Below are 26,860 nucleotides of genomic sequence, written 5' to 3'. Positions count from 1 at the left end.
ATTAAATTATCATCTAAGACAAGAGGATTAACATGTCAACATGTAACAAATCTTGTAGCAAATAAATGAGCATCATTAAAATTATACTTCAGAAATATGCTTAAAAAATGCACAGCTGTATGACATGGCCCTATAATCAACAACGGGCCTAAAATTTAGGCACTCTGTACATTTAATTGCTCATAATAATAAGAGGCAGGTCAATGAAATCTGACATTTGATAAAATTAGGATGTGGTACTGAAATGAGATATTCATTGTGTGGCATATGGCCCGAGGGGTTCCTTCAGCCTACAACAAAAATGAGCACTAGGTGGGGGCACAGTGAGCTATCCACTTCTTCCAGTTAAGAGCTGATGTTATGAACAGTTTAACAAGGCAGTGCACTGTCATCACTGCTACTATTTCTGTAATGGATGAAATCATGAAGGAAGAAACATGATCGGCAACATTTTCCTAGTGTTCTTTCTGCAAAGTCGCAGGATCTGCTTGTCCACACGTCCACCTCCATTTAGACTGATCCAAGGCATCTTCTGGGGCAGAAATCACATATTCTATGTCCTCTCCGATGTAATCAATTCACTGTTTTTGCTGGCCTTCAGACTTCAGATGCATGACTGTCCTCGCTACAGAGCTCTCTTTTCTGTGAATGACGTGTCGCTACCATTGAAATCTATCATCCCAGAGTTTCTCTACAATTAATGTGACTTTCAGTTGTCATCACTGTTCTTTGCGTGGTCGAATGACACCAGCCCAAGACTCCATCAGAGCATTCTGATTTCCACAGCTTGTAATGACAGTGAGCGTGGGTCAGAGCAGATTCAAATGCTGGAGAATAGTGATCGTGCAATTAACTCTGAGGATGATGTATGTCTATGATGCAGCTTGTGTACCCTAGGTAGAGGTAGGCATACAATGCTGGGGATGATGAAAATTAAATCCACTAGTAAAACTCAAGTAACCTAACCTAACTTCCTGCTGTACATGTCCACTCATATTTTCTGCTGTGATGTGACTGAGAACATATCAAGGAACATATTGGATACATTAGATTCTCAAGTGTCGAGGGGGCATAACCTATATATTTACATACCAGACAAGAAGGTCGTTAAATATTATCTACAAGAGGGTGTTGTAAGACACGCATGTATTTGCATACAACTTTAATCCTTGCTCATAAATCCACATTAACGGAACACAGATTGCCATCTCCAACAACGAACTCAAAATAGTCAACGATTTCAAATACTTAGTGATCACGCTAAAACCTAGAGGCAAATGCTTTGCAAAGCACATAATAGAAAGAGCTGCACAAACTATCCTAGCAATAAATAATATAAGCAAATACAAGCACTCGGCTTGGAAACAGCAATCCAATTATTTGAGGCAAAGGTTATTCCTATCCTAACCTATGGCATTGAAATTATATGGCCTGACCTCACCAGGAAAAACCTAGCTACCTTGAATGAGTTAAAGCATGCTTCCTAAAAGAAAGCCCTGGGTGTATCCAAATCAACAAGATCTTGCCTAACATATGTACTAGCTAGAGAGACTTTTCTGCTGGAGGACTGGAAAACAACCTTCGTGCTCCCATCAACCATAGCAGCAGAACAAGAATTACTAAGTTTAAGGGACCGCCGTGTAGAAATCTGGCCAGAGTTCTACTGCGATGATCGATAGGACCTGGACGTCAGCAAACTTCGAGATGAGACATGTACTAATAAAACTGTCTGTGCATGGCTTCCATCATCACCTCTGCAAAAAAAAGATATACCACAATCCGATGAAGACTTGCGTATGTCAACTGTGTGAAATAAACGTGTGATCGTTATCACATCGAACTGTGTACAAAGTGAATAAAAACCATATGTGAATACGTGAAACTAAATGTTAGTAGAAATAATATTTAAATAATTTTTGTTATACTCTGCACATCTGTGCGCATTTCCAATAATAAATAAATCCATATGAAGAATGGGTACTTTAGCCAGTTTAAAACAAACATTAGTATGGATGAATGAGTTGCATCAGCCGTACAGTCTAGTGGTAGGAAGTCTGCCTCTTACTGAGAGGTCCCAGCTTAAGATTCCCGGGATTTTTACCTGCATATGAGGCCTGTTTCAAGGTCCACTCAGCCTACATGAGAACAGTTGGGGAGCTATCTGACGGTGAGACAGCTGCTCCAGTCTAGAAAGCCAAAAATAACAGCTGAGAGGATTCACTGCGCTGACCACGTGTCACGTCATAAGCTACAGGTCTTCGTGATGAGCGGCAGTCAATTGTCACATGTCTGCCAGGGCTGTAGTACCACGCTTCTCTTTGCTGGACACATGATTTGGTCTAGATATCAGGACTTTGTAAGCACACATGGCAGGAGATCACCAGGTAGACAGTTATATACACAAAATTACATGCTAGAGGCAAAGACTGGCTTTTAAATAAGAGGAAAAGAATAACAAAATACTGCAATATTACCTGAGGGGAAAAGAAAAGGGACACTGGGGAGACAAATGTTTAGTTCACAGAGACTTTTGTCTGCTGTGATTCTTAACAATTATAATTTATATATACGTTGAATTGTTCGAGTATAATTTTGAAGAAATGGACAATAAAAGTGTAGCAAAACACATTAGGCCCTGTTATGGCTCAGATTTACATTTTTTTCATCACAGAATTTTTGAGCCAGATATAACAATAAAAATCCCTTATGTATTTTTCTCTAAACTGTCTTGATACTGCCGGTATTTCATAATAGAGAGCTTATGCTGCAACATAATACAAAGGAAGGAAAAAAAAAAAAAAAAGGAAAACTGTTCCTCCATACCAGTGTATTCATACATCAGAAAAATGATGACTGAAGACAAAACAATGGAAGTAACAAACTGCTTTATAAACACATTCAATTATACAAATATTTTTGTATTTTCTTGCTTTTTATCTTCTTGTTTTCCAGTTTAAAATCTTTCTTTTTCTTTCTCCTTGCAATAGCACAGGAAATGGCTTGATGGAAGTAAGATGCACTGTATGTGTACTTCCATGCCAGAAAGATACCTGTGTTGAGGTACACAACAGAACCACAATAGTACTGCTTGCTTCTATAATCGTCATCTTACTGCATCCCATAAGACATCTGCTGCTGCATTGCTGCGTCTGGAGCTGCAACGGCCATGTGTGGACCTGCGCCGGGCATGGGACCTTGCCAGCCAGGAGTCGTCATCTGCATTCCCATCCGGGCCATGTAGTTCTGTTGTTGGTAGTTGAACTGGTTGAATGCATATGGCTGCATACCTGTAACATGAATGCTTTTGCTTTAGTAGGGATATGACTTTTTTTTAAACTGATGCATCAAGTGAATCCTCGCTGAAATTCAATTTTATGCACAAAAAAGGACTCATAAAATCTTCACAAAACTGTACAGCTTCAAATTCCAAAATATTAACTAATAATAATGTTATTCGCTTTACGTCCCACTACCTTTTTACGGTTTTAGATGCCGAGGTGCGAGAATTTAGTCCCGCCAGTAAATCTACTGACACGAGGCTGATGTATTTGAGCGCCTTGAAATACCATCGGACTGAGCCAGGATCGAACCTATCAAGTTGGGGTCAGAAGGCCAGCGCCTCAACTGTGTGAGCCACTCAGTCCGGCAAATATTAACTAGTTTCATCAGAATAACAAAAGGGTCACTAATAAATAGGAAGAAATAATCATCATCAAATGTTTAGTCCAAAGACTGATCTGCTGTCACTAAGTGATTCCAGGTTGCACGATCACAGGGGCTACATAGTGGACTGCACTGATGTCACGCAAGATCTGTTTGAGGAATAACATCTGTGGTCTTCTGTGAGGCCATCTGCCATCAATAAAACCCTGTTAATATCTGGGAAAGGCGTATAGTCCGGCCCCACAAATTTCATTAGAGATCTACTGGGTTTTACTTGAAACAGAACTTCAGTGTATGGGCATCTCTTCAGGATAAATGCGAAAGACCACTCACTCATCACATTATCACTGGATCCACTAAAGCCCTGAGAGAGAAATTTAGCACTGTGGTTCCTCTTAGATCATAAAAAGACAACTGTTATTGTTATTATTTATTTACTTACCAAAGAGTTGTGATATAATTTAAGAATTGAAGATGAAGAAAGATCCATGGCTGGTGTTTGGTACAAGGGATCCCGAGTTCAATTCCTGGCCGGATCGGGGATTTTAACCTTCAAAGGTCAATTCCGATGATTCGGGAGCTCTGTGTTTGTGCCTTCTTCAGCATTAGAATTCACCGTAAGTAGGGTCCTATTCTCACAGACATGCAGGTCGCCTATCAGGTGTCAATCCTCTCAAGACTAGCATCAGGCCTCTCCGTAAGCCCCATGCCATTATTATAACTAAATACTGAGAGCGATTAAGATATTATCTAAACACAGTTCACAGCCTTGGTTATTATGTTTACAATATGTACAATCAATTCGGAGCTCTACTCCCAGATAGAGGGGCCAGAATAGGAGGGTAGCTTTCAATGGTCATGTGGCAAGATTGTCTCCCAACAGACAACAAGCTTGTTCACCTACCATACCACATGGCTGATGGAGACATGGAAGGATATAAGAGAACAGAGTCTGACAGACTTACTAAACAGACAGACTGCAAGACAGATCCTGAAGAAAGTCCACAATTTTCAGGAAAATAACTGAAGAAGAAAGGTAAATCCTGGCCAGAGGAAAGAAGTGAGCTACACTGGGAGAACATGAAATAAAAATGGGCAAAGCTCAAACTCCAACAGTTAAACAAGTGTGAGAAGAAGAAGAAGAAAAAGAAAAGAAGAAGAAAAAGAAAAGAAGAAGAAGCAGCAACATTGATAAGTCGCCAGCTGCTACCATAAAAGTTGATTTTAGTAGCATTCATACTTCATGCTGTGGTTCTCTCTCTGCTGAGGCAAGCAGATCATTTTTGGAATGGAGCAACTGGCAACTCTGCTACTTGTTTAGTTTTGTTTGTAGAAAGTGAATGACTGTGTCTGATGTTTCAGAAAAAAGTGATACTGTTTGATGCTAGGTCCGAGACCCCTCGGAGAAATGCAGGGAATTGTAAATAATAATGTTATTATTTTTAAGTCCCACTAACTACTTTTATGGTTTTCAGAGATGCTGAGTTGCTGGAACTTAGTCTCGTAAGAGTTCTTTTACATGCCAGTAAATCTACCGACATGAGGCTGACATATCTGAGCACCTTCAAATACCACCACACTAAGCCAGGAATGAACCTGCCAAGTTGGGGTCAGAAGGTCGCCTCAACTGTCTGAGCCACTCAGCCCGACGCAGGAAATTGTTGTGACGAAGTGTCAACAGCCAGAAACGATATATATGTGACAGTTCAGCTAAAAAAAAAAAAAAATTACTTACCCTACTCCAGAAGCTGGGTGTCAACACGCAAACTGAAGAGAGAAAAAAGTTCAATGTTTTTGTAGAACCTATATGAACTCCTAAGCCAGAATTGTCACTTAACACACGCTTACCTCATGCATCTCATTCTATCCCCCCCTCTTCTTTCTGCTGTACAGGTCACCAGCTGGGAATCAGACAGTGATCATTATTTAAATACATCCTTGGAATGTACATTTATTGACGAGGTAGTGGGCTCTGTTAACTGAGACAGTAAATGTCTTTGCCTTTTTTTAATACATGGAACAGATAATTGTAACCCAAGTTAAGAGTTAGTGTAGTAAAGTCTCAAGCCGTAGCCTGTTCTCCAACACTAACTGGTGGTACCTTTACAAGCAAGGCTGAGATGCAAAAGAGCGAAAGTGACGTAAAGTAGTAAAGAGAAGGAATTATTGTCACCTCCTCGTGGTATTTATCTGGATATTCTAAGAACCAAGAAACATTTTTTCAACTTAATAATAATAATAATAATAATAATAATAATAATAATAAACAAAAAATCCAGTGTGAATACTAGGTAAATCTGCTAGTGTCCAACAAAATAATAATAATAATAATAATAAGAACAATAATGGTCCTAGCTGAGAATTTAGAGACTACATAACAAATGTTCGGACAGACAAGCTCAAAAATAGTAACAGTTTTATTTCTGATTATTAGCAGTCTAACTGTCCATTACTTTACTGATGGTGAAAATTATTTTTCCAATAGTGCAGACATCTCACCAGGGTAAAAGGTTAACCCGTAAGTGAAAATGTAGAGATAATACTCAACACTTCTTTTGGAGGGCACGTTTTCTGAAAACATTTAATGGTCTTAACAAATCATTTGCTTGTGAGTCAAAAAAATTCCTACAACCATCTACAATGGGAATATTCAAGTTAACATAACAGGCTTCCTTTTCTACTTGAAGAATTTAATTTGTCAGTATGAATGCTGAAGTAGTAGCATCTAAAACTAGTCAAAATATACTCTGATGGTGTACTGTTTCAATGTATCACTACCCTTTTTCACTCTTATGTCAGATGTGTTTCAACATCACAGTCTCCTGTTGTGCTTGTATGTAAAAAAAAAAAAACACCACCTCTTTCACAGCCACCGATTGGAATTGGACAGCAACAGATTCAGTTTCTGGGTTCTACTGAAAATGAAAACCTACAACCTGTTTCCCAGTCAATGACCAGGTCAGGAATGGGATAAATGAAGCCCCCAACTTGCGGCGAGGATAGGAATTGTGCCGGCTGCTGAGGCCTGTCGCACTCATCTAGGACAACGATACAGATGAAATGAAATGATAGTGGAGAGTGTTGCTGGAATGAAAGGTGACAGGGAAAACTGGAATACCCAGAGGAAAACCTGTCCTGCCTCTGCTTTGTCCAGCACAAATCTCACATGGAGTGACCAGGATTTGAACTACGGTATCCAGCGGTGAGAGGACAGCACGCTGCCGCCTGAGCCACGGAGGCTCCTTTTGGGTTCTACTGGTGTATGATTTCTTCTAAAATATGCTTATGCTCACAATAACACACATCAATGGCAGCATTTAAACTATTAGCAATTCTTAGGCAATATCACGTCTTCAAGTTTCATCTCACCGAGCTTGATAACTGCAGTCGCTTACGTGCAGCCAGTATCCAGTATTCGGGCGACAATGGGTTCGAACCCCACTGTTGGCAGCACTGAAGATTGTTTTCCATGGTTTCCTATTTTCACACCAGGCAAATGCTGAGGCTGTCCCTTAATTAAGGCCATGGCCACTTTCTTCCCACTCCTAGCCCTTTCCTGTCCCCATCGTTGCCACGAGACCTATCTGTGTTGGTAAGATGTAAAGCAACTTGAAAGAAAAAGGTGCCATCATCTCAGGGTCTTTCGAAAATATTTTTTTCGTTTCAAGATGGAAAAACCGCTGAACAGAAAGCCACCTACCATCTAGCCACTTACTCAGATTACAATAGACTGTGCTGAATGTAGTAACAGACAGACAAAAAAACCTGAAGAGAAACATATTCTCCTCGCATACTTCTTCAATGAAACTAGCCCTTCATCGAGGTGTTTGCAATGAGACATGCTATTCAGAAACAAAAAGTGAATAAGAGAAGCATACCAACCAATTTTCATTTTCCTGCATTTATAGAGTATCTGGAAAGTATTTTATTACAATTAGAGATTAACATAAAAAACCTTTTAACTTTTAGGCAGAGTGCACGTTGGTGTGATATGATTATTATCCCAAGATGGGGCACTTATCAGAGCAACAGTCTGATTCCCAGTGCAGAGATACGACAAGCAAAAATACTATGCAGGGATGTTCTTTTATGCTACCAGGGAAATTTTTGAGGTGCTACACTTCAATTTCCTTCAAAGTTTGCATGGTGATAGCTGACCTAGAATATATATAAAGTGACAATGAAATTTTACTTTTCCATTAAGTCCAGTAGTTTCTTCTTCTTCTTTTTTTGCAAGTAGTTTAATGTCGTTCTAATACATTGAAGGTTTTCTGTGATGCAAGCATGGGAAAGAGCTAGGATTGGGAAGGTGGCGGCCGTGACCAGTATTTGCCTGATAAGAATGTGAAAAAAATGGGAATTCACGGAAAACCAATTTCAGGACTATCAACAGGGGGATTCAAACCCACCATCTCCGGAATGCAAACTCACAGCTACGCGACCCTAACTGCATGGACAACTCGCTTGGTAAGTCCAGCAGTATTTTAATGACACCAATGGAAACATTTTAAGTCTCTCTCCTTCTCTGCAAATGGTTCAACACTGAAGTATCTCATCTACAGGTCTTCGGGGATACTGGGAAAGAAAAGTGTTGTTACAGTCCAGAGTCTACTACCAGATTTTTTATGTGCCCGGTTCTCTTAGGTCCACTGCTTCCACACGCACACTGATGTTGTGGTACGATGTCCAGTGGCGAAGCAAAGGAGCAGACACTGAGTACGCTGAAAAAATCTGCTTCTCTTATATATTTCACTGGGTCTGATGGCTTCTTAAACTTTTATGTTTATCGGCATTTCTATAGGTAAAATAATATAACTTATTTATCTCAGAGCACCCTGTCAGCCAAGGGTATTTCTTATACCATGAAAACTGAAAATTCTGTTTTGCTTTCCATCTGTTATTCTAACAGAGGAATAGCCTTAGAGCAGCACCACATACAGTGGGCTTATGTATGAATGGGTAAAACTACCGTTCAGCGTATGCAGAAGACAGGTTAGCAACATAACATGAAGAAGAAATAGTCACAATTGTGATAAAAGTTACAGATAATGCATAAAATGCATAAATTAATGCACTTAGCTGTTGTTGAAGGAAGAACTCAAGATGATCAATTTGGATGTCGAAGAATCTTGAGACTTGTAATTCTTTCGTTATGAAGTTCTGACACCTTGCGCTGTGATGTGTTGGACGTATTGCATAACTTACGGAAATAAGCGAAATAAATGATATTGTTAGCAATAAAATCCAAATTAGTAAAGGAGGGTAATGAAAAACATGGGAGAAAAATGAAAAAGTAATAAAAATATGTAATGTATAATATGTGACTTACCTTCTGCTGTGATGTGTTAGACGCATTGCTAAACTTATGTGACGGGAAGTATGAGTAAGTAAGATAAAGAAGCAAGGGAAAAAATGGGTATGACAGATCGGAGAGAAATGGGAAGGGGAGGAGGAAGAGAGGTGAGACTAATTTAAAGTGGAGCTGAGAGGTGAGGGAATAGAATAATTGCTGAGGAAAGGTGCTATGAATTGAATGGAAAATCTATTTTAGATTAGTTACATTCAAATTTCTAAAAATAATAATCAGGAGGTCAAATAGAATGTTTGTTTTCTCAGAAATGTCATTTAGGTTATAGTTTGAGTTGAAATACTGACCTAAATGTACGAAACAGCTTTCTGTTATATCAAATAGGGGGCCTTTGTTTAATATCTTAAGGACTCACAGACTCATAACTGAGCAACTTACAACAACTTAGTTCACCGAGACTTTACTGTACCTATGTCTAAAAAAGATCTAAATAACAAATTGAACACATCGCAAAATCCAATGATTTCAATAATTTTTTCACTGAAAGAATAATAAATACAGACATCATCCTGTAAACACTTTAAAGAAAGAAAAACTGAACATCCCCTTAATTTCCACTTTCACATTTAATAGAGACATCTATAAAAATCACAAACATTTTTAAGAAACACAATGTAAAAATGGCCTTTAAAACAAATAATAAAAATGCAGATATCTTATACAATTCCACTCCTCTTAACATAACTAATACTGTAGATTCTCAAAGGAGTTTACAGAATCAAGTGTAATCATTGTAAATTTTCATATGTTGGACAGACTGGGAGAAGTTTCAACACAAGATATTCAGAACAATTAATGCCCTAAGATATAACATGCAAGATTACAACCATAATTTTACTAACATAGAGCAAGATATGGAAATCCTTAAGATATTAAACAAAGGCCCCCTACTTGATACAACAGAAAACTATTTCATACATTTAGATCAATATTTCAACTCAAACTATAACCTAAATGATATTTCTGAGAATTCCAACATTCTATTTGACCTCCTGTTTATTATTATTAGAAATTTTAATTTAACTAATCTAAAATAGATTTTTCCATTCAATTCATGGCACCTTTCCTCAACAATTACTCCTATTCCCTCACCCCCACCCTCCTCTCTTCCCTCTCCCTTCCCTGTTTCTCTCCGATCTGTCCTACCCATTTTTTCCCCTCCCTTTTATATCTTCCTTACTCATACTTCCCATCACTCAAGTTTTACAATATGTCCAAAACACTGCAGCGCAAGGTGTGTCACATATTACAAATTATATATTTTTATTACTTTTTCTATTAGTTTTTTCTACTTTTTTCACTACCACCTTTACTAATTTAGCTTTTATTACTATCAATTTTATTTAATTTATTTCCGAATTGAACTGCAAATCTTCTCCACCTACATCAAGCGCTATTTTTACCTTCAGTTTTTTTAAGGACTTTATTCTCTTTGAATGACATTTATGTACCATCTTTCTACATTGTTCACTACGTGTGCGTAAATTGTTTTCTTAACACCACTACTACCTTTGATGACATACAGCTGTTAGAACTTCATAACAAGTGATATACAACTCTAAAGATTCTTCAGTTTCCATAAGTTATGCAATACGTCCAATACATCACAACGCAAGATGTCAGAACTTCATAACAAATGAATTACAAGTCTCAAGATTCTTCGACATCCCAATTGATCATCTTGAGTTCTTCCTTCAACAACAGCTAAGTGCGTTAATTTATGCATTTTATGCAGCAGCTGTAACTTTTATCACAATTGTGACTATTTCTTCTTCATCTTTATAATGTCAAATCCACTATGTTTTTGCGACTTTCTTACAATTTCTATGGACTATTTGATACATAGTGCAACTTGAGCTTTTGGCTGATGATGAGCCTAATAATGGGTTGAAACTAGTACCTAATAAATGTTTCTTCTGTAAAGTAACCCACTTTACTTGAATTTGTATTGAAAAGGTGGAACTATTGTACTTTTAATTTTAATTGTAAAAAATGTAATGTAAACATTATGTAACATATTATTGAAAAGGAGGACCATTTCTGACATAAGTTTTGTTATTACTGTGAACTCTATTGGAAACAACAGAAAACTCATCTTTATACAGCTAACCAAAGTAAGCCAATAGGGACACAGAAAAAGGTCTCATTTATCAGCTTTATACAAACTCTGTTTTAATTCTTCAATATAAATAAGAATACTTTTAGGGGTTAGGCGCCTAGTAAATATACAAGAAGGATCTTTCCTCTACGCTACTTCAGGAATTGTTTCGCGTTATTTTTCTATGCTTTTTCACACCAGATTAGTCAACGGTAGTGACACCTTTGAAATTTTTAGGGCTTCTAAGTATACTGTATTGGCTAGGCTTATCATCATCAAGTACAGTCCTAGAAATGATACAAGACATATTTTTTACAGGAAAATTTATATAATTACCTCATTTTAAGTATTCATTTTCAACTTTAGCTCAGAATAAAAAATTAATAAAAAAGTACTTTTGTGAAGTAAATTCAGCATTGTTATTAACTATCCATAGGCAAGTTACAGCCCTCAGCGTCAGCTAAATTAGTTGAATCAGAGATTGTTAATTAATTTTTTTTTTTTAACATCCCACTAACCGCTTTTGGCAGTTTACGGAGATGCTGAGGTGCTGGAATTTTGTCCCACAGGAGTTCTTTTACATGCCAGTAAAAATACCTACATGAAGCTAACGTATGTGAGCACCTTAAAAAACTACCGGACGGAGCCAGGATTGAACCTGCCCAGCTGGAGTCAGAAGGCCAGTGCCTCAATCAGAGATTGAAGGATAGCATATTTTTCAGAACAGTGAAGAGCTTTCAAGAGCCTGGTAGAACTTAAGACAAGTAATGCGGCTGATCTGAGAGATCAATCCAGATGAGCCTGGGCAAACAGACTACAGTCTTTCAAGCGGAAGTAATAGCTATCACAACATGTCTTGAAGAAAGTCTGAAAATGAACTATAGGAATAAGAACACTTTCATTTTTACTGACAGCCAAGCGACCATTAAGGCACTAGAAGCAGTCCGAATAATATCCAGAATTGTCTGGTATTGCCATTCATTTCTCCTGAAGCTCTCAAAGTACAACGTTGTCAAAATAATATGGGTACCAGGGCATGCAGGTATAGAAGGAAATGAAAAGGCAGATAAACTGGCCAGGAAAGGGGCAGAAACACATCTTGTAGGCCCAGAACCTGTGCGGGATTTCCTATGGACAAGCCCGACACTACAAAGGAAAACGTCGATAACTGTTGGACAGATCATAAGCTCCTTTTATGCCGGTTGAGACTCTCAATCTGTCGCAAACCAAAAAGATCCATCCACAACCTGCCCAGAAAGAAATTCAATACTTCTAAACTTCAAATTAAATCCATTGCTACAGAAATGCAATCTCAAACAAACTGGCTAGTCATCCAGTCAGCAGTGATAGTACAAATCAGGAATGGGCCACGCTTCAGAAGGTCATCACCGAGTCAGCTGAGGAAACAATTGGTTTTGTAAGAAAAAAAGAAAAAAAAAAAAAAAGACAGGACTGGTTTGATGAAAATAATGAAGAAATCAAATGTCTGATCAATGCCAAATGGGAAACACATATATCCTATCTTCAAGATCCGTCTTCCAATGTAAAGAAATAACATTTCTTGGAACGTACAGGAAAAATGGCAACAAAAAGCTGAAGAACTGCAAAGACTATCTGATGCCCATGACCTGCAAAACTTATATGTTGGCATAAGGAGATATATGATCCAATTCGATCTTCATCAGGGTCATTGAAGACCGCTGACAACTCCACCATTTTAACTGATAATGGAGAAATTTTAGAGCGATGGAAGATACATTTCTTTGTGTCTCCAATGCTGCTGAGGACTTTCGTCGTAATGTTCCTCAGCAGCACCAACAACCATGGATGGCAGTTCCACCTACATACAGAGACTTCACCAAAGCACTCAATCAATTAAAACCAAGAAAGGCTCCTAGTCCTGATAACATCCCTCTCGAACTGATACAAAATAGTGGTATACCCTTGAAGACTAGACTTTTCACACTTATCCTCTTGATTTGGTAAACTCGAGAAGTACCTGATGACTTCAAGAATGTTACCATCATCACTATCTTCAAGAAAGGCAATCATAGTGTATGTGGGAACTACCGTGATATATCGCTTTTGTCAATTGTATGTAAAATTCTCACAAGATTTCTATTAAATCGGCTCAGAGTTATCTCGGAGAGGATTTTGCTTGAGTCTCAATGTGGTTTCCAAACCTCCAGAGGCACAACAGATACGATCTTCTGTGCTAGATAACTCCAGGAAAAATGCAGAGAGCAACAGCAACCTCTGTATTTAGTTTTGTATGATCTGGAAAAAGCCTTTGATTCAGAACCAAGATCTGCTATGTGGAAAGTATTCAGACATTTTGGATGTCCTGAACGTTATGTGGAATTGGTTCAAGCTCTTCATGATGGCATGTCTGGACAGGTTCTTCATGGTAACTCAGTATCAGATTCGTTCCCAATCACTCATGGATTGAAACAAGGCTGTGAGCTTGCTCCTACACTCTTTGCACTGTACATGGCTGCCATGCTGCATGAATCATATACAAACAACTTAGGCATGGATATTAAATTTCGTTTTGATGGAGGTGGTCTTTCCAATCTGGCAAGACTTCGCTCACACAGACCTACTCTTGTTACCCGAGTGACAGAACTGGAGTATGCCGATGACACCGCATCTCCTGCTCTAACACCTGCAGAACTACAACAGTCAGTCAACTGCTTTAAAACTGCATGTGTTTTTTGAGCCGGATCCACTGATTGTTTTAAATTCATGTCCACCTATTCATTCTTCATGACATTTTTTATTTTGGTCAGTGGATGATTTTGAACTTTTGTCATTTCATTTTGTACCATTAGGGGCCGATGACATCGATGTTAGGCCCCTTTAAACAACAAGCATCAATCAATCATCAAAACTGCATGTGATCGCTTTGGTCTTGCCACTAATGTGAAAAAAATGAAGGTACTTGCACAACCTGCCCCAGGATTAACTCTTCCCGAGTTCAGTATCTCCATCTTTGACACAACACTGGAACAGGTTGATCATAGAATTGGGGCTGCTCATGCAGTATTTCTATGGTTAATGCACAGTCTTTATGAGGAACGACCTAAAACTGCATACCAAATTCATGGTGAACAAAACTGTTGTCATTTCCACGCTGCTGTATGGCTGTGAAACTTGGACACACTATCGCCATGGTATCAAAAAACTTGAGCGCTTCCACCAACAGTAAAAGAGATTCATCTTGAATATTAAGTGAAAGGACTATGTGACTAACACAGCAGTTCTCGACAAAGTGCAGCTAAATAGCAATGAGGCAACAATCATCACACATCAAGTGAGATGGTTAGGCCATGTTCACCGCATGGGTGATACCAGGCTTCCCCGCCAAATTATTTATCGTTAAACTTTGTTCCGGTCCGGCAGTAGACCTCATGGAGCCCATCTTAAGCGCTTTAAGGACAAGCTGAAACACATCGTGAAGACAACTGGTATAGATATACAGACATGGGAAGAATGTGCTGTGGACCGTTCACTGTGGCGGAACACTACATCCACCACGGTAAACTTGTTTGAAAGAGAACGCTGCAGACATCAAGAAGCCAAGCGACAAGCAAGAAAACTCCGTCAATTACAACCCCGTCCTCCTCCATCCATTCAATGCGATTTGTGTGGGCTTATGTTTTATGCCAGGATTGGTCTGTTTAGTCATCGCAAACACATCCATAAACTGAGTTGAATTGGTAAATGAATGCAGGAAGAAGTTATATACACTCAGATCGAGTTACAGCTGACGATTCTTTTTCTTTCTGAGCTGGTTATTGTGCATGTTTCACTTCTGTACAATGCCACGCTCCAGATGAAAGTCTTCAGAAACGTCTTTCTAATACCTATATTAATGTTTGAAGTGAGCAAATTTCGTTTCTTAAGAAAGCTTGCTTGTGCTAGTCTGCAATTTATGTCCTACTTACTTCTGCCATCGATAGTTATTTTACTACCCAAGTAACAATATTCATCTATTTCCTTTACGACTTCATTTCCTAATCTAATATTCCCTGCATCACCTGTCTTCGTTCAACTGCACTCCATTACTTTTGTTTTAGACTTATTTATTTCGTCGTGTAGCGCTTACCCAAGACTTCTTCCATACCATTCAGCAACTTCTCGAGACCTTCTCCAGCCTGAGATAAAATAATCATATCATTGACAAATCTCAAGGTTTTGATTTCCTCTCTTTGGAATGAGATTCCCTTTCCAAATTTCTCTCTGATTTCCTTTACTGCCTGTTCTATGTAAACACTGAAAAGGAGGGGGGATAGACTGCAGCCTTGCCTCACTCCTTTCCGGATTGCTGCTTCTTTTTCTTATCGCTGCAGACTGATTTTTTTTTACAGATTGTAGATAATTCTTCATTCTAGGTATCCGATCCCAATCGCCTTCAGAATCTTCAATAGCTTGGTCCAATCAACATTATTGAATGTCTTTTCTAGATCTAGATGTACGTGGGCTTGTCCTTCTTAGATGATGATAATGATGATGCTTGTTGTTTAAAGGGGCCTAACATTGAGGTCATTGGCCCCTAATGGTATGAAAGGAGATGAAATGTAATGACAAATAAAAAGTCCAAAATCCTCCACTGACCAGAATTCAAAACGTGAGGAAGAAGAATGAATGGATGGACATGAATTTAAAACAATCAGTGGATTCGACCTGCAATGCCTCACATTCATAGAAACTGATGTAAAACAGTAGTACTACTGACCAAGGTACTGCTACTATAGCATAATACTGAATCGATGATGCTTGTAGTCTAAAGGAGTCCAAAAGCCAAGTCATCGGTCTCTCATAATGGTACTTTATCGCTAGGAAAGTAGAACCATAATATTTGTCATGTTGCGGTACTAATCAAAAGAAGCGTAGACTCGCGGTATTCAACACATTATGGTACTAATCTCAGGTAATGAAATTCGCACATGTAATTCAGGTCAGAATATATTCTGCTATCGTATGCGACAGTAGACCAGATACCATTTTAAAGGAACTAAAAGGAAAAGGTAATAAAGATCTTCAGGCTCTGGTGTTTGCAGATGATGTGGCAATATGGGATGAAACAGAGGAGGGAGTGCAAAATAATCTGAATGCATGGTGTAAGAAGTTTGATGATTATGGAATGAAATTGAACCCATCAAAAACAGTAGCATTGAAAATCAGCAGACATAATACAGAATGTAACATAAAAATACAGGACCACCAAGTTGAAGTAGCACACCAATTCAGTAATTTAGGAAGCGTAATGGCTAGTAATAACAGAGCTGAGATAGAAATAACAAACAGAGTAACCAAAGGCTCTAACTTTTACAGCATCGTTAGACACCTACTATGGGATGAGAAGGTCCCACAAAGAACAAAAATGACCCTGTACAAGTCATATTTCATTCCCATCCTTACATATTTTCTGGAAACCTGCACACTAACATCAAAGGATTGTAGTAGGATTCAAGCCTGTGAAATGAATTTTTTTAGAACTGCCCTCCAAAAGACCCGACTTGATCATGTGAAAAATGAATAGATCCGATCTAACCTAGGTCTAAATGAATCGATGGAGGAAAGACTTAGGTCATCTAGACTTAAATGGTTTGGGCATGTTAAACGAATGAATAGCACAAGGTTACCATGTGCTTATTTGGAAAAGAGAATAACAGGTAGAAGACCAGCTGGAAGACCAAGAAGATGGATGGACCAACTGAGGGAAGACGTGGAGAGAAGAGGATGGAATTTGGAATCTGTCTTGGACAACGAAATGTTTTTGAATAGGCAACTTTGGAAGACGCTCGTTTTCAAACACCCTACCCGGCTCGCTGGAAGGGCAAACCGATGATGATGATTTTGGACCTGTGGTGTTTCGCACATTGCGGCGCCATTTACAGGCAATGCAAACCTACTGTATGGTGTTCATCACATTCCTGTACTAACCACAGGGACTCGCACTATCCCGTGGTGTTCCTCATATAGTGGGTACTAATCATAGGCAAGCCAGAACCATGGTGTCGCTCTGAAAGTGGTACTAAACACAGGTACTGTAAAAGCCGGCAACGCACTATGTTGCTACTAATCACAAACCTATTTTGTACCTAACACAGTGGTACTACGCGCAAGTAAAAGCGACCCAGGTGTTCCCCGCGTGGTGGTACTAATCACAAGTAGTTTCATGGTTCTAATACAATAATCCCTTGGTCGCCCCTTTCAGTCGCCTCTTATGACAGGCAGGGGATACTCTTCATCTGCGTGCCCCACCCAAAGGGACCGCGCAAGTAAAAGCGACCCATGGTGTTCCCCGCGTGGTGGTACTAATCACAAGTAGTTTCATGGTTCTAATACAATAATCCCTTGGTCGCCCCTTTCAGTCGCCTCTTATGACAGGCAGGGGATACTCTTCATCTGCGCCCCACCCAAAGGGGGTTTGTCCTTAATTCGATCCTCTAAGATCAGACAAAGTCAGGATTGCTTCACGTGTTCCTACATTTCTTCTGAAGCAAAAGTCATCTTCTCTCAACTCAGCTTCAACTTGTCTTTCCATTCTTCTGTAAATAATAAGTGTTAAAATTTTGCAGGCATGAGATACTAAACTAATGGTGCAGTAGTTTTCACACTTGTCAGCAACGGCTTTCTTGGGAATAGGTATAACTACATTCTGGCAAAAATCAGATGGTACTTCTCCTGTCTCATACATGTTACACACTAAATGGGATAACCCTGCCATGCTGGTTTCTCCTAAGTAATTCAGAGGGAATGTCTTCAATTCCAGGTGCCTTGTTCCTATTTAGGTCTCTCTCAGCTCTGTGAAACTCTGACCTCAAAATTGGGTCTCCCCTTTCATCAGCATCAACAGCCTACTCTTGTTACAGAACCAAATCATCTAAATCTTTACCTTGATTCAACCGTTGGATATGTTCCTGCCATCTTTCTGCTTTGTCTTCTTTTCCTAGAAGGGGCTTTCCACCTAAGCTCCATTTGTGTTTATTATCTTCCAAGTGTTAACATTACATATACTAGCGATTTTTGTAAAATTCAGGATCCTTGTGGTCACACACAGTACATGTGCTGATGTTCTTGTGAAATATATACTGTATATAGAGAAATGAATAGAATTCATTCGATAAAGGCATGATTTTTTTTGCATTAACGATAAACGCGACAAAAAATATTTTGAAGCGATTTTTAGATATCTTAACGAATCGTATGATTCTGGTTAAGAAATTAGTGATTTTGTTTTCACGAATTACAGCAAATTAAAGCGACAAGGCCATTTTATAGCGAAATTTACTTATTTTGCGATGAGTGCAAAAATGCAGCAAAAATACATGGAAAATAACGATCTTGAAATTGTATTCTAATACCACGTGTATGAAGGAGAACAGAATACAGAATAAGGATTTCTCATTTCATCAGAAGCATTTCTTTGTATTAATATTCTATAAAATCCCTTAATAGTATGGCCATATAGGGTGAAATTTATGCCCATGTAGACTGAAAGGGCAATTTGTTTTGTAATCTTGTATAGGGCTATATTACAGTTCTAATCAAGATTACATAAGGAATAATTAATTTTTAACAATATTGATTCTCTTTATTTATCTACCTTACACATAAATATTTCACAAATCTCACGAATTAAAATTTTATGAATAGCTTTGGGAGAGGATTAAACCAAAATTAACGTGATGGGGTCAGCCCTATTTCGCGAAACAATGTGAAAATTGTTCCCTTTTCACGAAATCAAACATAAATTAATGCAAAAAAATCATGCCTCTAACTATAGAGAACACATCTAAATTATAGCAAAAAAAAAAAAAAATCAGGGATGCTCTTTGTGTCATATAAAGAACAATGGCGCAATCCAACTGGCAGAGAAAATTTTTCTTTTCAAGAAAATAAGGTACCTTTGTTACTTCCAGTCGTGCGATTCAAATTGACAAACTCGCTGTATTTGCTGTGCTTCAGGAAGGTTTTTTATTTTTGCTAGTGGCTTTAAGTCGCACAGACACAGAGAGGTCTTATGGTGACGATAGGACAGGAAAGAACTAGGAGTGGGAGGGAAGCAGCCGTGGCATTAGTTAAGGTACAGCCCTAGCATTTGCCTGGTGTGAAAATGGGAAACCATGGAAAACCATCTTCAGGGCTGCCGACAGTGGGGTTCAAACCCACTATCTCCCGAACACTGGATACTGGCCACACTTAAGAGACTGCAGCTATCGAGCTCGGTGCTTTAGAAAGGGAAGGGAAGTGAGGTGTATGATAGACGGAGACAGAGATTATGCTCATTGCGCATGCACAAGTTTCTCCACTGGGCGAGTTAGCCGCACGGTTAGGAGCGTGTAGCTTGAGCTTGCATCCAGGAGATAGTGGGTTCGAACTCCACTGTCGGCAGCCCTGAAGATGGTTTTCCGTGGTTTCGCATTTTCACACCAGGCAAATGCTGGGGCTGTATCTTAATTAGGGCCACGGCCGCTTCCTTCCCATTCCTAAGCCTTTCCTATACCATCGTCGCCATAAGACCTATCTGTGTCGGCGCGACATAAAGCAAAAAAAAATAAAAAATCTCCTTTGTTTGGCGCAGTCACTTCCCAGCCCCATTATACAGTTTGTTTCGTCCATACCGACACAGATACGTCTTATGGCGAGGATGCGACAGGAAAGACCTAGGAATGAGAAGGAAGGGGCTGTGGCCTTAAAGTACAGCCCCAGCATTTGCCTGGTGTGAAAATGGGAAACTATGGAAAACCACCTTCAGGGCTGCCGACAGTGGGATTCAAACCTACTATCTCCCGGATGCAAACTCACAGCTGTGAACCCCTAACCGCATGGCCAACTCATCCGGTATGCATGTCAAGATCGAAGTGATGATGATGATGCTTGTTGCTTAAAGGGGCCTAACATTGAGGTCATCGGCCCCTAATGGTACGAAATGAAATAACAAAAAGTAGAAATTCATCCAGTGACCAAAATAAAATAAAAAATGTCATGAAGAATGAATGGATGGACATGAACCCAACAAAAAACAAACAAACAAAAACAGTGGATCAGACTCAAAAAAAGATTGTAATTAATAGTATTACTGACCAAGGGACCACTTATAAAGCACAATGATGCCTGATAGCTAAAGGGGTGCATAATCCATGTCTAAGGCCCCACAGAATGGTACATGTCGCGAGCAAAGTAGAACCATGGTATTTGTCATGTTGGGGTACTAATCAAAAGTAGCGAAGACTCACGGTGTTCCACATGAGATGGTACTACTCACAAGTATTGTACTTTGTACAGGGAACGCAGACCTATGGTGTTTCTCACACAATGGTGCCACTCACAGCCAACGCAAACCGATGAGGCTCCTCACCTAGGTGTACTAATCACGGGCGCCGCTATTCCCGTGTGTTCCTCACACCGTGGGCACCAATCACAGGCAACGCAAACCGACGGTGTCGCTCATATAGCAGTACAACACACAGGCTACGCCCAGACCCACGGTGTTGCTCACATGGGTACGATGCACAGGTACTGGAAACCCCCATGTCAGCCTCTTTACTGCTACGAATCACAAACCTATTTCGTACCTAATTTAGTGGTACTACTCGCAAGTACAGGCAACCCATGGCGTTCCCCGCATGATGGTACAAATCAAAAGTAGTTTCATGGTTTTAATTCAATCATCCCTTGGTCGCCTCTTACGACAGGCAGGGGATACCGCGGGTGTGTTCTACATGTGCGTCCCCCACTCGCCGGGGCTACAAGATTGAAGTTACAAGGGATGAATATTCAAGATTGACTGTAATCAACCCATTGGGTGTATTGTTTCTTTCATTCAGTATTTCATTCCTTTTTACAATGATGTGAGTGAAGGAATGCATTTTCACAGATGTTAAATAATAACAAATGTGACCGAGACCAAAAGACGAGAGGATTGAGCGCATTCCTTGATTGACATGTGTGTCTTAATTATTGTGTGTTCTTGTACTGTGTGTGCAATTATGGTTGCTATATAAACTAACTGTGGATACTGCCTGTAAGAGACGAGGACAATTCTTTGCGAGTCGAATGAAGAAACTGTGCATTCGCATGGAACATTAACTCTGTCTACCATACAACCCACTTCCCCTTCCTTCCTTCCTTGAAGCACAGTGGCGGGCAGCAGTTTGTGCTCTAGCACAGCAAATACCGTGAGTTCATCAATTTGAATTTGAAAAGTTTTATCTGCTAATCTCATGAAGAGAATCCTTGATTTTTGTTGGTATAATTTACATACACCCTCTTATATTTTCCAGATATTGTAATAGGAGTTGAATCATGGATGAAAAGTGATATTGTGAATGCAGGAATCTTCTCACAGAACTGAAGTGTTTATCGTAGCAACAGGAATGGAATTGTAGGAGGTGGGGCTGTTCATACTAGTGAAAGGAGAATTCGTAAGCTACAAAAAAATTAAGGATGAGAAACATGAAATTCTAGGTATAAAGCTCATCTCTAAAGATAATAGGCAACTTTATGTTTTTGGGGTGTACAGACCTGGGAAGGGTGGTTGTTGACCCTGATACAGAATTTTCTGATAAGGTAATCAGCTATGTGAGGAACGACACAAAAAGAAACATCCTTGTAGTGAGTGATCTCAATTTCTCAAATGTTAACTGGGAGGCTAATACAAATGAGAGAAAGGAAGATCAACAAATTAAACAAGTTACTGCTTGCGACGGAAGTTCCTATAGTGAAACTTCAGATGACGACGGTGAGTTGTGAATGATCTGAGTATTGGACCGATTTTATTTACGATTTTTGTGATGATTTTGTTAATTCTAAGCAGTTTGAATTTATATTTGTGCTATATTTGAAGAAAATTAAATAGGTATGTAAGTTATTTCATTTTTTATTTTTTTCCGTATTTTGCCGTCTCAAATTTAGGGTGCGGGTCTTATTCGGTGACGGGTGGTATTCGGGATTATACGGTATATCAGTTTTCCAGTAGTAGACAATGGGCAGATGAACATTTTTACTTCAGCTTACAGGTAATTTCCCACGTTGTGGGTTTTGTGATCTAAGTAAACACGTGCTAGTCTCGAGTTCTCTTATCTGCGCAGTTGAAAATCAAGTGGCGCTGAGTGATGTAACGGTTAGATATGGCAAGTAAATAATTTATATCTCACGAGCAAGTGACCGAGAAGATTCAGGTAAAGATCTCATTCTGGAATTAGATTCTAGTGATAGTTAAAATGAGGCTGGGACTTCTTTATTTGACACTGACAATGACGTATCAACCGTGTCTGACGAGTCGGCAAGTTATCATCCCCCTTTGTCCGCCTCTGTACCGTAACGGTTAGGGTAATTAGCTGCCGTTCTCCGTAGCCTGGGTTTGATTCCCGGTACTGGCATAAATTTAAGAATGGCAGGAGGGCTGGTATGTGGTTGAAATGGTACATGCAGCTCACCTCCATTGGGGGTGTGCCTTAAAAGAGCTGCACCATCTCAGGATGAGGACACAAGTTTTTTTTTTATCCCCCTTTACCAAAGTTCATGGCCAATGCAGGTTTAAATATCAACGTTCAGAACAGTGACAATGTGATGTGTTAAGCCAATAAAAGTTTGTCAGAGGATTTTATTACATACTAGAATCCAATATCAGACTCTTATTAAGCTATAATGTGGAAGTCCAGGTCAAAAACAGAATTAGGACTGAAATATACACATACGAAGAAATGTTAAAATTAATTAACTGTATAACGAAACAAACTTTTATAGAAAATAAGAAGACTGAAAATGTAACCTGGACGCAAACGTTAAGATTCAGGTTATGTATCTCTTTTTGTCTAGTACTATTTACGAGGATGCGCGTTAAGGCGAAAGTAAAGTTTATATTCGTAATTAATGCCACTGATACAGCATAGGATCATTTTATTATTAACTAGCTGATGTACCCGTGCTTCGCTACGGGATACTCAGAAAGACTGACTTTGTGGTTTTCCTAACTGAAATCAACATAGGCCATTACAAAAACGTAAGTATGAATGCAGCGATTAAAAGCAATGCTATCATATAAAATACTCGATCAAATGGAAAGCCGCACGTTTTATCACTTTTAACGAACAGTGCTGCGGTTAGATTGCAGTGCCAATCTAATAGTCCAAAGTTCCAGAGCTGGGATGACCAGGCCGCAGATTGCCATGAACACTCAGCTGCCATTATTCCGCTAAATATGCACACTGTTCATTCCAATCAGTGCCTCAGAGTAGGGATTGAATAGCCCGAATTCTATGATGATCAAGTGTGTTACGTACCAGTAGCATCAGAAAATTTATAAACCAGGGGAATGGCATGCTACAGAAGAAAGTTATCTAACTCCCCAGCTACTTCCCATCAATATTCAGGCAGGCTGTTACACTCTGTACGACTAGGTGAGTTGACCGTGTGGTTAGCGGTGCGCAGCTGTGAGCTTGCAACCGAGAGATAATGGATTAACCCCATTGTCGGCAGCGCTGAAGATGGTATTCCGTGGTTTCCCACTTTCACACCAGTCAAAGGGTAGGCCTGTACCTTAATTAAGGCCTAAGGCACTCCTAGCCCTTTCCTATCCCATCGTCGCCATAAAACCTATCTATGTCGGTGCGACGCAAATCAAATAAAAATACTCTGTACGCAGCAGTAATCCTGTCTACCGAAGATGAGGGGCAACAGAAGACACAATGCACATCACGACAAACAATGGTCAATGTAATGTTATTGTTGATCAATGTTATGAGCTTTCTATATTGTAGGCCTTCACATTTAGTTTTCTTTCGACTCTGTGATTTGTAAAATATTTTATACCATAAACTGTAGTTTCTTATTCTTTGACTTTACATACCGATTTTCATTAAATACTGTTTACCCATTTTCTCGTTACTCGGCGCTGATATGGACTTAGTAACAAAAATCCAAATTCATGAATATCTTTGTGATCATAGCCAGTATGGTAACAATGTATAAGACATGAATAATAGGAAATTTAATACTATATAACCTTAGATATGTAGCATTCATCGATTACACCTCTAATAAGAAATATTTGAGAATTACATTTTAGGCCTTCTCCTAAGCTACCATTTCACTCAGCGTGAATAAAATAATTTACAGCCTAGACTATAACGACTTATTTCCTGACTTTGCATAGCGATTTTCATCAAGATAGGACTACTAATAACAACAATATTTGAGAATTAAATTTTAGGCCTTCCCCTAAACTACCATTTTTCTCAGTGTGAATACAATTATTGATAGCCTAGATTGTAGCAACTTATTCCCCAACTTTTCATACCCATTTTCTTTAAAATACGACCACGAATAACATAAATAGTTGAGAATTTAATTTTAGGCCTTCCCCTAAACTACCATTTCACTCAGCGTGACTAAAATGATTCATAGCCTAGATTGTAGAGGCTCATCTCCCGACTTCACATACCGATTTTCATTAGACCACTAATAACATAAATAGTTGAGAATTCAATTTTAGGCCTTCCCCTAAACTACCATTTCACTCAGTGTGAGTAAAATGATTTATAGCCTAGATTGTAGAGGCTTCACATACCGATTTTCATTAAATTCTCTTATACAGTTTTCTCGTGATGCGTGTACAGACAGACAGACAGACAGACAGACAGACAGACAGACAGACAGACAGACAGACAGACAGACAGACAGACAGACAGACAGACAGACAGAAATTACGGAAAAGTAAAAAGTGCATTTTCTTGTTACTATGGACATGGCCGATACAGAAATACCATTATTTTCAAATTCTGAGCAATGTACAGACAAAACTCTTATTTTATATATATAGATGTTTGTGATAAGAAAAATCTGTATGCAGAACAGGTAATTAGTAGCGCGCCACGCCCATTCACGAAGTATTCAGTAATGCTGACATGGACACCAGTTTTAGTGTCAGAAATGAAGCAATTTTTAGGGCTAATGTTCATTACTGGTATTATTAGGAAGCCAGATATAAAAATTTACTGGGAAGAGAATCCCACTTTTGAAACTCCAATTTTTTCTAAAACAATGCCTAGGAACCGCTTTGAAAGTATAATGTCCTTCCTTCATTTCAATGACAGCAGCACGACATTGCAGGTAGGCTCTATAAAATTAAGCTGATACTAGAACAGCTTGGTGAGTGTACGCCCCAGAGCAAAACCTGTCACTAGATGAAGGAATGCTGGCTTGGAGAGGGCACCTTTGATTCCAGCGCAGCATCTAAAAATCGCTGGGCTGCGAGAGACAGTGTCCATGGACAGAGCTGGAGCGAATGTGTTAAAAAGAATCAATGGAAAATGGTAAATAAAAATGTAAACAGCCTATGGGATTGGGTTTAGAGCAAATGTTGAGGAGTGTGAAAACAGGTATGTACCTTTAAAGGTGGTAAGGATTGGGAAAGACCCACTATAACACAGAAATAAAGAGATTAAGAAGGGGGTGCAGGTTAGAGCGAAATAGAGTTAGGAATGGTTGTGGAGTAAGACGAGATTAAAGAAACTTACTAGGAAACTGAATTTAACAGAAAGGCCAGCTAACATGATGGCAAACATAATTGGCAGTCATATGAATTTCAATGAAAAATGGAAGGGTATGTATAAGTACCTCAAGGCAAAAACAGGTTCCAAGTAAGACATCCAAGCTTTTTTTTTTTTTTTACAATGTGATGTCTGTCACACAGAAACTGATAGGTTTTATGATGACGATGGGATAGGCATGGGGTAGGAGTGGACAGAAAGCAGCCGTGGCCTTATTAAGGTACAGCCCCAGGATTTGCCTGGTGAGAACATGGGACACCACAGAAAACCATCTTCAGGGCTGCTGACACCAGGGATCATTAATGAATAAGAGGGGTGTATATGTGAGGACTTACAGAAGGCTGAAGTGTTCAGTCGGCAGTATATAAACATAGTTGGATGTGAGGATAATGTCCAGGAAGAGAAGGTTACTAATACTGGCAAAGTACCGTACTGAAGTTTACCTATGATAGTAACGATATTTACAAAAAGATACTAAAGTTGAAAGCTAGAAAAGCAGCTGGGATTGATAGGAATTCTGAGGATATACTAAAGGTAATAGGTTGGGATATAGTACCACATCTGAAATATTTATCTGATATTCTTTGCATGACCAGGCGAGTTGGCCGTGCGGTCAGGGGCACGTGGCTGTGAGCTTGGATCCAGGAGATAGTGGGTTCGAATCCCACTGTCGGCAGCCCTGAAGATGGTTTTCCGTGGTTTCCCATTTTCATACCAGGCAAATGCTGGGACTGTACCCTTAATTAAGGCCACAGCTGCTTACTTTCAACTCCTAGGCCTTTCCTATCCCATCGTCACCATAAGACGTATCTGTGTCGATGCAACGTAAAAAAAAAAAAAAAGAAAGAAAAAGAGATAGCACACAACTCGAGCTTTTGGCACTTTCAACAAGTTTCCTCACTCGCATTCTTTCCAATTAGTTTTATTATGTTATCTTTATATTTGTTTTGTAATAACTTACATTTAGCAGGGTAATTACACATTGCACTTCCAATGATACACAATAAAAAATTACCTACTTATATTAATTTAGTAAATCATTTTGAATTAGGGGTGTCACTATGTTAACTCTGTCAGTCGCGCTCTAATTTCGACACGGTAAGTCACGCGGCATCTAGGAGGCGCCATTGTGTTTTAAAAATACATTTCCTGTAGATATGTTTGGAC

The 26,860-nt window shown here is 39.2% G+C and overlaps 1 protein-coding gene across 1 annotated transcript in view; it reads right to left on the bottom strand.

The window, feature by feature from the left end:
- Positions 1–2,807: 2,807 nt before the first annotated feature.
- Positions 2,808–26,860, bottom strand: part of LOC136886390 (nucleolysin TIAR) — a 39,227-nt gene continuing 15,174 nt past the window's right edge. Inside the window, exon 2 of the mRNA XM_067159166.2 lies at positions 2,808–3,287. Within this exon, the coding sequence (XP_067015267.1) occupies positions 3,109–3,287 (179 nt within the window). The 3' untranslated portion in view covers positions 2,808–3,108. The remainder of the gene's footprint in view (positions 3,288–26,860) is intronic.

The sequence above is a fragment of the Anabrus simplex genome, chromosome X, assembly GCF_040414725.1.
Source record: "Anabrus simplex isolate iqAnaSimp1 chromosome X, ASM4041472v1, whole genome shotgun sequence".
NCBI lineage: Eukaryota > Metazoa > Arthropoda > Insecta > Orthoptera > Tettigoniidae > Anabrus > Anabrus simplex.
The sequence above is the reverse complement of the archived record's forward strand: the minus strand, read 5'-3'. Positions and strand labels throughout refer to the sequence as shown.